The sequence below is a fragment of the Pseudochaenichthys georgianus genome, chromosome 5 (genome assembly GCF_902827115.2).
Source record: "Pseudochaenichthys georgianus chromosome 5, fPseGeo1.2, whole genome shotgun sequence".
NCBI lineage: Eukaryota > Metazoa > Chordata > Actinopteri > Perciformes > Channichthyidae > Pseudochaenichthys > Pseudochaenichthys georgianus.
In genome coordinates, this window is record NC_047507.1 from 37442570 (window position 1) to 37455916 (window position 13347).

The following is a 13347-nucleotide window of genomic DNA, read 5'->3' on the forward strand; positions in this document are numbered from 1 at the left end:
AGACAAAGAGAACAAGGATGTTGAAAGATAAACAAAGAGGGTAAGTTAGGAAGGATAGGAAGGACGCTTAGGGTCAAGGGACCAAGTGGAGTAGGATTGATAAGAGGGGAGGAATATATGGAAGAGGTAGGACAAACAAACAAAGAAACAATAGAAAAAAGGAGGGAGGAAGACATGGACAAACTGTGTGTGTGTGTGTGTGTGTGTGTGTGTGTGTGTGTGTGTGTGTGTGTGTGTGTGTGTGTGTGTGTTGTGTGTGTGTGTGTGTGTGTGTGTGTGTGTGTGTGTGTGTGTGTGTGTGTGTGTGTGTGTGTGTGTGTGTGTGTGTGTGTGTGTGTGTGTGTGTGTGTGTGTGTGTGTGTGTGTGTGGCAGTAAGATAATGGAGCATAGTGCAAGAGAAAAGAGAACCCCAAAAGATAGCACCATGCTGAGTGTTCTTAAATAAAAGGAAGTTGCATCGTATATATTTCTTCGCTCTGTTTCTCTGGAAGCACCAGCTGAGAGTTTTGAAGGATTGATGTGGGAGGTGACGAGGTGGGGGTGCAGAGGGGGAGGGAGAAGTAAATGTCCTCTCCCTTCCTCCCTCTCCTTTCCCTCAGTGTCTCACTTCTCTCGTCGCTTCGCTCAGCGGAATTCTGCGAGCTGAAGAGGAGAGGAAAGAAAGGCGAAAAGGAGAGTGTTTGTGGGACTAAGCAACTAAGTGCTGCGGACAAATCAGAGGTGCAGAATCTGTGAACAAGGAAGAGGGACCTTGGAAAGCAGAAAGCCACTATTCTAGAAAGATGAGGGACGAGGGGGAGACGAGAAACAAGTAAGTGTGGAAAGTTATCGAGATTTCCAGAAAGACAGATTTAAAAAAGAAGAGGAGGAAGTGGCCGACGAAGAAGAAGCGAAAGAGTGAGAACCAAGAGAAGAAAGGGGGAAAGGAAGAAGGAGAAACAAGTCGACCATCACTTGAACCTCTGTCCGACACCCATCATCCAGGATGGACAAAGTGGAGCGAGTGATGAAGATGGTGAAGAGGATGTCGCCCAGGAAGAAAAGGAGAGAAGGAGGGAAAAACGGAGGACCGGGAGATCTGGAGAGCCCGGACACTTTGTGTGACGAACTCTGCCGCTTCAGCCTCTGCATCAGTGGTGAGAGGTCGCACGGCCGTGTGTGTGTGTGTGTGTGTGACGTTGGGTGTTCATGAATGATACCATGGCGTGTGTTCTTGTGAGTGTGCATGCTAAAACAGAAAAAGCGGTGTTTCTACATTACAGAACATGCAGTATATTGCTTGCATGGGTTCATAATATCAAATGTGTGTACTGTTCCTATTTGAACAACAAGGCATATGTTTGTTGGTGTGTATTCCAGAAAGTCATGTTCTTCTCTTGCTCTCGCCCTGATTGGCAGGCTACGTTTATACAACTTCAGTATGTGAACGCTCTCGTATCATTGATGAGAGTAGTACCCATGGAGTCCAGTAGAGGGCTCCGCCTGTGCTCATAGACTAGGGTTACAATACGTAACCCCCAGTTTTGATTTGATATAACCAAAGCATTTCAAACGGTACTAAATGTACCAAATGCCCTACACTTCTTGTCTCTGTAAGTGTGCACGTATTTTGCTAGCATTAGAAATGTAACCAGCTAAAAAACACATTTAGCATTGTAATAGCAAGAGCGTTTGTGAAAGTCGATTGATGTTGGCTTCAAGTTTGACCAACCTAAACACAGTGTTACCAAATATTGCCAGAGTTGGTTGACTAGACAGAAACATAAATGAAAGCTGGTCTTAAACAAAGGGATAACTAAATCTGCTTGTTTTAAATTAGATGCCGGGCTTGTTAAAATTGGTACAATACATACTTTGGTAGCTATGAGGCAAACATATTCTATACACAAGTAGTCTTAATCATGACCACAAACCTTCTCTCAGCATCTTTAGTCACAGCAGATCGTTAGACCTTGACCATGGATTTGGCATATAAGAAAACACTCATGTGAGTCATTTACTGGAATGATGTGTGTGGTGCAGGACAGTGGTTTAGTGGGGATTTGTTTTACTGGGTGGACGCTATTTTAATTAGGTCATCCCAAACAATGCCACAAGTGCGCACGCGCGCAGTGCACTCGGGCAGACAGGTCTACAGACACAACCAGTATGCTTAGTCCTACTTTAGTTACTGTACTGCAAAAAGCAGACGGCGCTGCGCTCAACACACACACAGACTCAAAACCATGGACACTTGCAACTGATAACACTGGCAATGATTTCATATTTATTAGGCTATTAAAAAAAAGGCATGCTTCAAAAAAGAGGGGGCTCCAAATAAGTGGGGGTACGGCGATCCCCCGCGTCCAACGACCACTACACCACCGGTGCTGGAAACCAATACCGGCTTCCAAAAGGCAAACATGAGAATAGACACTGGACACCAGCATATCACATATCTGACACATAGAGACAGACTACCAACAACTTTACATGTACACAACCTGCATGTCTTTGGACTTTTCAGTCTTAATTTGGTGATGTTAGTTCTTTCACCCATTGTTAATCATTTTACTGGCTAATAAAGGCCTTCTGATGCCTTATTTGAAAGTATAAAACATAAAAAGTCTACACTGCATCTCCAATAAGTTATACAATGTGACTACTTTTTATCAGCAATGACATTTTGAGAAAACAAAGACCTGATGCTTCCGATGCTATGCTAATGCTTTTCAATTGCTTTTAGTCATTTGCCCACAGTGGCTCAATTGTGACAAATATGTGCACACATTCAGTCTCATACATGTTATTCAGCAGCACTCTGGTCCTGCTGAGATGTCCAAGACACTTTCTCCTGCTGTGGCATAAAACTCTGGCACCCAGATTTCCTGCAGGGACACTGTCTCTGTGCCAGTCTTTGCTGCAGTGCTGTTCCAATTGCTTAATTAGCTAGTGCTAGCATTTAATTAGCTCTGAGCGGGTTAGTGTTGATGCTACAGTTTGTGAGCTACCTCATATTCTTCAAAGACTTTGGGAAGTGTTTCACGGAGAGTTCCATTTTTTTGCGAGGTTTATTTTTTAACTTCCTTTGATCGTGCACTTACTGCTCAGTGAGAGTGTTAGCGTGATAGAACACATAGGAAAAGAGTGTATATATCAGTAAACGCATATGAGAGAGAGGGAAGTGTGCCTATTTTCCTCTCCTCCTCCCATATATCCTTTCATCAAACAATCTTTCTAATCACTCAGCAGAACCTGGAGTAGTCATACTTCAAACAGCATCAAACAAAACACCAAACATTGCACTGCAGGAAAGGTCACTTTGAAAAGTGTTGAAGACTGGCGTATGGTGTTTTGGATGTCGCATCTTGGTTTAAAGGCAATGGCTCTGTTGTGGTTTTGCAACCAAGGACACGAGAGGGTGTCACAATGTCACAATTAGTTTTGTAGGTAACCAACATGTTGCAATCATCTTGCATGAAATACAAAGAAATATGGTTGCAACCTAATAATTTATTCAGTCCTTAAAGCTATACGTTGCTTTTTCATCGTAATGTATTAAAGAAGACTTTGTTTTAATACATTGAGTAAGAAGCAGAGAAGTTATCTTGTAGACTTGTTATACAACCATAGTTAGAGTCACTCCCTGCTGAAAATTCAGTTGTACTCCTGCATTGGCTGCTATTTTCAGTCCCTCCTCAAAACCAAACAAACAACAACTTTATTCTCTGATATGTTAGAAATGATAGCTGCAGTAAAGTTAAGGAAGTAGCTTACTTTTTCGACTGACTGCTATTATTTTATACATTTTTAAATCCAACCCAGAGTTCAAACGTACCTCCTTCCTACTTGTCAAAAATGCTTTTTACCACTGTTATTGTTTATTCTGTTGCCAGAAAATAAAATGTACAACCATTTTTACATATGCCTGAAAAATTGAAAACTGTGAATGAGAAGTCTGAGAGACATTACAAAACGAAGTGATAACACTGAAACTCCTTCTCTTAAAAAAAAAGTTGTCCAAGTTATCCTCTGTTGAAAAGTGAATGAGACATTCCTTTTCACTCACTTCCTGGCTTAACTCAAAGGTTTTCCTCTTCCCATGGGAGGAAAGATTGCACTGCACACAAACTGTACTGCAGTTTTTCTAGAGGCAAATCTCAGACCCATAATCATAGTTAACCCTAAGTGTTGATTCTTATTCCACACATTCACACAAAAAATACATTTTTCAGGTGAACCTTTCCTGAACTGGAAAACTGGCCCTGTTTATGTAAACGTATTTGTTGTCATTTCAGAGAACACATTTGGTATCCGAAAGTGGGTTACTGTTTCTGAAATAATTTCAACCCTGATCGATATACTTTTAAAGAAGACATATTCTGCTCATTTTCAGGGTCATATCAGTATGTAGTGCCTCTCCTGGGACATGTCTCCATGCTTTAATGTTCAAAAAGCTCTTTATTTTTCTCATGCTGCCTGCTGCAGCACCTCTTTTCACCCTCTGTCTGAAACCAGAGCCCAGACTGCTCTGATTGGTTAGCTGGCCGGCTCTGTTGTGATTAGTCAACAGCTTAGAGATGTCCCGCCCCTTAGCCTGTCACGTACAATGTGTTGGAGCTTTAGCCAATATAATCGCATGTATTACGTAGTGATGTCATTATATTCCAGAAGTAAACAAATGAGTCCGATGGAGGCGTTTCAGGCAGGGGGGAGTGTAGAGAAACTCCCTCTGGGGGTCTCTTTAGGATTTTAGCCTCTGCAGAACATTTACATGCACAAAAACCTATATAACACACAACAGGAAAGAGTGGACCCCAAAAAAGCATAATAGGATACTTCTTTAATAAACGAAATATTGGCACAAGCTGTTGGACAATCTATGATGTAAAAATATCTCCCAACCTGTCCAAGTCCCATCGATCAGAGAAACATTTGACAGTAGGATTCAATGTTCCTCCTTAACTGCAGGTGGAACGGCACCCTAACAGTGCAGTACTTGACAGATGGTGATAAGAACCTGCAGTGATCTGAGAGGAGAAAGCCATGGATCAATTTGTCCATTATCTCTGAACTGTGTGTGTGTGTGTGTGTGTGTGTGTGTGTGTGTGTGTGTGTGTGTGTGTGTGTGTGTGTGTGTGTGTGTGTGTGTGTGTGTGTGTGTGTGTGTGTGTGTGTGTGTGTGTGTGTGTGTGTGTGTGTGTGTGTGTGTGTGTGTGTGTGTGTGTGTGTGTGTGTGTGTGTGTGTGTGATTTGAATGTTCTAGGTGGGGAATAAAGAGGTTAATAACTGGATAACAATATGGGATTCTGGAAAGTTTTAACCGTGCCTTTGGGCCATGCATTATATATACCAATCAATACTATCCACTGACACAGGGTCGGACCCTTGTCAATTAACTACAGGGGTCCCTCAAGGCTCCAGAATGCAGCGGCTCGCCTGGTCTTCAACCTTCCAACATTTTCCCACACCACTCCGCTCCTCCGCTCCCTCCACTGGCTTCCGGTAACTGCTAGAATCCACTTCAAGACACTGGTACTTGCGTACCATGCTGCGAATGGATCTGGCCCTTCCTACATCCAGGACATGGTTAAACCGTACCCCTCAGCACGTGCACTCCGCTCTGCATCAGCCAAACGGCTCGCTGCACCCTCGCTGCGAGTGGGACCCAAGTTCCCATCAGCAAAAACACGTGGGTTTGCTATCCTGGCTCCAAGATGGTGGAATGAGCTCGCCATTGACATCAGGACCGCAGAAAGCTTACACACCTTCCGGCGCAGACTGAAAACTCATCTCTTTCGACTCCACTTCGAGCGATAGAACTATTAACAAAGCACTTATATACTAATAAAGGGCTGGCTTACCTAAAGCCAGTTGAGTAGCACTTGAAATGCTTGGCTCTATGAAACCTGATGTACTTTATGATTCTGTTTTCTTCAAGTTTGTATCTTGTTGGTCGAACGCCCTTATTGTAAGTGGCTTTGGATAAAAGCGTCAGCTAAATGCAATGTAATGACATCATGTGCTATATACAGTATGTGGTGGATGCAGACACAACATTCCAGTTTTCAGTTGGCGATTACTTGAAGGTCAGGGTAAGGCACAGGTTGAAAGCAAGCTCCCTGTACTTTTGGAGAAAAATAACATTCCATATGCACAAACAGTGTGATCAAGTGCAAATTTACAATCTACAAATATTAGTTTCATGTACTGTGAACATTTCACATTGTTGGTATGCAAATTGTTTCGTTTGAAATGGGTGCTAAACATATAACTTTGAATAATTACATTACATTACATTTAGCTGACGCTTTTATCCAAAGCGACTTACAATAAGTGCGTTCGACCAACAAAATACTATAATAATGGACTTAAAGCTTGCTTGAAAATGTTTTAAAATATCACATGGTTTAAATAACGAAAAAAAATTCAAAAGGTACTGGTACTAACAAAACATAACAAGTATGTTCTTGGTCAATTCAAATGTTATACAATCTACCAATTTCCCCAATTGTTGATGTAAGAGGCAACATATACAGTGCTAAATCCAATACATACATAACAGACAAAACATTAAATAATTCCGATACAAATGTATCTGAGGTACAGTACAACAAGTGTAATTGTGTTAACATCTCCTCATGTGATTTGTACTATTTCCGTAATACTAAAACAAAAAGTTAAAAAAATGGTGGATTGTTGGTTATTTTCTCATGACTTCCATACAATCAGACTTTTTTGCATCCATGGAGTTGCCCCTTGCTGCATGTTAGAGAAAAAGGCAGGTTGAAGGCACTTCTATATCCAGATAATAATAATAATAATAATAACTTAATATAACTACTTATCCACATTCAAGTCTAACCCAGAGTTCCAATCTCCCTCCTTCACACTTGCCTGCTGTCAAATGTATTTATTATTCTCCAAATCCATATTTTACTTTAATGCCAATCAGATTGTTGCCTCACAATTTATTAAGGTGGTTTGTCTCCAAATAGTTTGGCAATAATCATAAAATTAGATTTAATTTACAAAAACTGGCATGCATCTACTAAATTTAAGATGTGTCGTTGGGTATTTTGTATAATTCTGTTCTAAAACAGAACAATAGACGAAATCGTAATCTAAAACAATGTTTTTTCTGATTATCATCCATTAGAAGGATTAGTTGTGTGTTTGTGAGTGACTGTAAGTCACCCCCCAAGCCACTCATATTGTCTAACCCTGCCAGATTTGGTTCATGCATATGAGTTATGTAACCTAAACATACTCCAAAGCTGCTGAGCCTCTGCATTTGTTCCATGAAAGCCAATTTCCATCTCTAATGTTCATCTCATAATCACAACTCCAGCTGAACTACTTGCAGCATCTGACAAATAATGCAAACTAGATTTGATTTTGCGATCAAAGTGGGAAATTACCATCGTCCTGCTCCAACAGTCAGAGCTTCACCTTTACTGGAGCTGCGGATAAACAAACCCCACAGTACATTTAACAGTCAAAGCATGTTCAGGGTGCTACAAAAAGGATTTGACTGGCACGTGTGTTCTTTTCATTTAACCTCTGAGAAATCCTTTAGAATATCAAACACAACAAAGAGAGAGTAAACATTAAAACACAGTAGCCTCCGTTGGTTATGGCTTTTGAATGCAAATATAGACTGCAGAGTACAGAGACTAACAATTATGAAATGAGAAGAAAGTTTGGAGATGGTTTGTTTATACAAATTGTTGTATCACATCCCCCGACATTGTGAAACCCCTACTGTTAAATAATGATGAACAGCTGCACTCATTATGTTGTGCATTGATTTATTAAAGCTCGTAGTCCACATAAACAAATGCATCTTGTTGCCTGAGACTCAACTCTGTGATGATGTTGCATTGTATTCACTGACAAATGATCACATTTCTTCAAGAGATAATAAAATGTGACAACATGGATTTCACAATACAGCAGTAAGTGGAGATATAATCTTGCCACTGATTTTGAAGAAAAGCAATATGGTTCACAACATGCGAGAAAGAACTATTTTCTTCACTGCATACTGGTTGTTTTCAGTTCTGCTTACCCGCTTCCTGTATGTCTGCCCCTGAACGTATGTCTGTATATGTATATGAGTAATATGTACGTGCTATTGGAGGGTCTATTCAGTATTTGTGAGGGGAAGTATTTTTAAAATCATCCCTCTTTTTGTTTAACCCTTGGTGAAGTAGAAATGTTATGGATTGAAGTAAGAGGTAGACTGGAAGACATCATTAAGACATATCTTAGTCCCTATGCATATCACTGCCTAGTAATAAGCTTTAATTTAAAGGGGCCCTATTATGCTTTTTCCCTTAGTGTGTTGTATGGGTTTGTGTTCATGTAAATGGTCTGCAAAGGTTACATTCCCAAAATAAATGAGATCCCTGGCTTGTTTACAACAACTGAAGTGGGTGAAAGACTGGTGAACTGGAAAAAGTTATATAAATGTGGATGCTCTTCAAAAGCACAGCAGACGAAGAAAACATTTTAAACCAGCCCATTGAAATCCAAGGCTGAAGAGGCTGAACAACATCCACAGCTAGCTAAATGTCTACATCAGCATCAAAGAAGGAAGAAACTTGAATATGCCAGTAAAAAAAGCAAAAGTAGGGCATCAAACAGGGCAGGTAATGAAATGAGACATAGAAAACGGCTGCAAATGAGTAAATATCATCATGATCCACACTGCCGGAGATCAATATAAACAGTATGTACAGACATAAAGCAGCACTGTGACCTGGGTTGGGGGAAGTTAATGTATTCTGTTATAATTACTAGTAAAACAATAAAAGTAAAACTACTGTAATCACTAACCCAATCTGAGTATCACAATATTACATTAAAATAAAATTACATGAGCTGCTATGAACTGAAATGGTGCAATATCTTATTAACATGTTTCAATTTCAAGTACATTCCTTTAATTTGAGATATTTTGTGTTAGTTATGTAGCATCAAATAGCTTGTGTGCTCAACTGCATCAGCTATAGATCTTATACATGTCTGTACTGTATTCCCTATACAAATATACCTAACAAGAGACATGCTCTATCTTCAAAATATTTCAGTGTATTTATCTTTAGAGGCTATCATTTTGCAGCTGCAGTGACCCAGTTTTGCCTTAGGGATCAACAAACCCTATCATATCTCCTCGCTTATCTTATTAGCTACATCTGTAACAAGACTTATAGTGTTGTAATCATGTTCATCTTTTCAGAGGGAAAACGGCACAGTGATAAGACGGCTTACAATGTGTAATGACAAACTTGATAAAACTTCTGTTATGTTTCAATATCCTTGCAATATATTAAACTCTTAGGATAATTACTTGGCAGAATCACTGGTTACTTATATATAAATTGAGGTTTATTCTAGTAATGTGTTGGAGCATTTACAGTTTTCAAGTTGCGTGTGTTTGTATTATCTGCTTCTATTTCTTCCAAGCCAATACATCTCAACATTTGTAGGCATAAAGGTTAACTCTACGAACTGTAAAGACAGCTGCCCTGGGGGGCAGGGGCAAATCAAATAAAAAGGTCACCAGCTCACAGAAAGTTTTCCAGCAGGTGGGGCAGGCTATATAGCATTAGATCATGTTTTCTCCACTGGACGGTTACCTTAGAGGGCAATTGATCATGTTTTCCCCATTTAAGAGCACCCTAAAGCAGGGTTGCCAACTCTCACGCATCTGGCGTGTGACACATGCTTTCACCCTCAATCTCACGCTCTCACTCTGCCCAAACTATTCTCACGCCAAAAACAAGAATACCGAAGACTAGAAACGGTTTTGTCAGGTAGTGATTGTCTTCTCAATAGAACATCTTTGATAATGTCTTCTGGCCAATCAGAATCAAGATAACGGCATGGTGTTGTTGCACGAAGTCCTGACGGAGAATACTTTTGCTGTAGTACATCTCTACATCGATACAACATTACGTGTTGATAGAAATCAACACGTAATGAAATAAGACCCCACGGTTTGATGATTGATAGGTCTGTGGGCTGTCTTTCATGTTGACACACAGAACAATGGGGGCTATCCACCCTTATCCACAATGTAAAGTAATTCACACAGCTTCTTCCCTCTTCTCTCTGTGAGGAGCAGCAGGTTCAGCTTTCAGAACAAAGTAACACAAAACTAAAATGACATTCATTTGTTTAAATATGTCGTGTAGTAATAGATGTATTTATTTTTCTTCTCAAGAGAGTACCAGAATGTGTATTTTATGTTAGTATTTCAAAAAATCTCCTGGGGGAGAATCCCCCCAGACCCCCCTACAGGGGCTGGGCTTTCAGCAGGTCAACTCTTTCACTTGTGGAGAAAATGCAGGATTGGCTCCAGGTCGCCCTTTTTATTCACTACAAGACAAATGTGCCTTTTTATTTCATACAGTTCAATTTGGATTGAATCTAAACCTCACGCGTGGCGTTTCACTGTCAAGGGGGAGCGTGTATGTAATTACATTGCAAATACTGACTTCACCCCACCACTGTATGGGTTAGCCCTACCATAGATTACCCAACACAAATACTCTCTGGCAACTGCCGCCCCGTATTGCGCAAGCGTAGATCTAAGATCCAGTAGAAATGATAAAAAAGTAAAAGGCTGCTGCTTATTGTTCTACTAGGCCAAAATAGAGTGTGTTAATTAATATATTTGGCAGTTTGGAGTAAGTCTGTAGATTTGTTTGTGTGTGTGTGTTTCATGTATAGGCCTCTCACGATAATTAATTTTGTTGGATACATTTTCCAGGAAATTATTGCGATAAACAATAATATTGTCGGCACCGTTGTATGACCATTTTAGACCCCTGACATAATGATAATATATAATAATAATTGAAGTACATCCTTTCGAACCGCTAGTCACATCCTCATGTAAATGGAAATGTATCGAGTTCATTTTTATTTATCGTACGATAAGTCAATTAATTGCTTATCGCGACAGGCACACAATAAAACAGTGGAAACAAACATGTGTTTGACTTTCATTAGTGAATGAAACTTTGTGCCCTTTATAGTCTGTGTCCAATTTTGTGTATTTGTATATATTGTATATATATCCTATATCCTATATATATGCTAAGGTCCCGCTGCTGACACGATAGCAGTCATTTAGTGCGCATATGTGTAATTAAACCCATAATATCAAAATCTCACTCCAGCCAGGTACCCAAAGTTGGCAACCCTGCCTAAAGGGCAGCGCATCACATTTTATCCAGCAGAAGGGCAACCTAGAGGGCACTTTACAAGTCCTCCAACTCATATGACCAAATAAGTCGATTGTTCAAGCTCTTATTACGACCTATAATTACGTTTTAAAGTTTTCGACCTCTAGTGCTCCCGTTGACGGCAAACGCTCCGGTGGGTCGTATATATATTCACAAATAACCCTCTCTGGAAAATCCTAAATTGTAGGATAGTTTCCCCATTAAAATACGTGTATATTGTACTTTTAGAATCCACGTCCAGTGGATGTGTAGGATCTATAGTTTGATAGTATTTACGAAGATTAGTTAAGGTCTCGCCAGGAGAACGTGTATATACTACATCTTTCCCCCTATTCATTTATATTGACAGCAGCGTCCATGTAAAGTTAGCGTCAACCCTCACGGGGTGAAAACAGTATTTCCGGTCTCGAAGTTTTCATAATAAAACCGTATTCCCCTCACTGTCAAATTCTTTTTACAGTGATATCTGCAGTACTCATCCACTAAAAAACATCAGTTTATCCTTGTTAATTACATTACATTAATTGGTTTAAATTGTGTCCACTGCTTTTGTGTTTTTCCCATAGGTTTTGCCGTTTTGATTCTGAGAGACACATTTCTTTTTTCAGAGGTTTTAATAGGCTAAAACATCGAACTACCCATAATCCTCAGCTATCGTTGAAGCTCGATGATTGGATGTTTTAGCCGCAATGCATGTTGGGATATGGTGTTTATGCGATGTGAAATCCGAAAACATTTTAAAAAAGAAAAGAAAAGAATACTTTATTCCGAGTGTGCTTGCTTTTCTCTTTGAAAGTCATCACATAACAGCAGTGTAATACACGGTTCGGCTGCATTAAATATTACACATCTGCCGTAGTTCTCTATTTATAGAGCCCTGATTAGAAGACCTTTGGACAAACTGGATGAAATGCCGCCGAAACTGAATACGTGGCATGGATCATAAATATATCAGCAATTAAACAACATCTTACATTTCTTTTCACACAATACGTCTCCTTGCAGTATCAACACTAATTCGGCTGACTTTTATATTTGATCCAATTGGTAGATAGGCTGTATTTACACCATAACGGTGCACAGCTTATAGACATGGACTTGTAGTTTTAAAAATATTACTGATTTTCTTTTAATTAAAGAATGTAAATACTGAGTTGAGAGAATAGTCAGGGGTTTTGGGTGATGGGAGACTCATCTATGGAATCACAATTTCAATAGCTTACCATTAAATGACAGATATACCTTTCTATAAGTATAGTATAATTTATTGTGTTAACATTGTAAACTTGACAGTTTTTTAACCCGCACCGTCTAGTGGTTAAAGCACGTTATTGAATTGTATTTGTTGAATATTTTATATTTGATGAAAACATTTACATATTAACAGTAGCCTACATACAACATAGGGGGGAAGTAGAAGGTCAATGATAGAAATATAGAATAGAAAATATAAAAAAAACAGTTTAGTGCAGGACGTCGTGCAAAACAGACAAATTAATGAGGCTTTATTTAAACAAAGTACTTAAAGAGCAACTTGTAGGTTAGAGACACCAGTGAATACATGTGTAGGAAAATGATGTATACACTAGATTTTCCAAATAATCTACATAATATACATTACAGTGACATCTGGCGTCGATTTTGTAAGACATTTTTACTTCCGCATAAAAAAAGCCTCCCCATGTGTCCTCCCGCGTGTGACGTCACATGGGTGAGAGCGGCCGGTCTAACGTAGTAATAAACATGGATCACAATTCTAGTTTTGACACAGAAGAGGTTGAAAATAAATATTCAAATGCATACGACGGACCACAACCATATAATTATGAGCCTGCTAGGCGTCCAAGAGACCAGGAGCAGCCAAGGATTAGAAGAAATAACGGCCATCGGCGAGAAATGGAGCAGTGTTATGAGGAGAACCAGTGGAGAACAGGGCAGCTGTCTTGGTGAGTGACCGGCGTTAGCTACAGTTAATGTTAGCTAACGTCGGTCACATCACAACATTGTAAAGTTAGCCATCATATATCAGGCTACTAAAGTAGTATTGATAATACTGGCAGGACTGTTGATACTGATCCATAACAGAAACTAATGCGCAAGTATCAGCCG

General features: G+C 39.7%; 1 protein-coding gene across 1 annotated transcript in view; it reads left to right on the plus strand.

Annotated features, from left to right (window-relative positions):
* The first annotated feature begins 649 nt into the window (after positions 1-649).
* Positions 650-13347, plus strand: part of grip2b (glutamate receptor interacting protein 2b) — a 366783-nt gene continuing 354085 nt past the window's right edge. Inside the window, exon 1 of the mRNA XM_034082549.2 lies at positions 650-1137. Coding sequence (XP_033938440.1) covers positions 987-1137 — 151 coding nt within the window. The 5' untranslated portion in view covers positions 650-986. The remainder of the gene's footprint in view (positions 1138-13347) is intronic.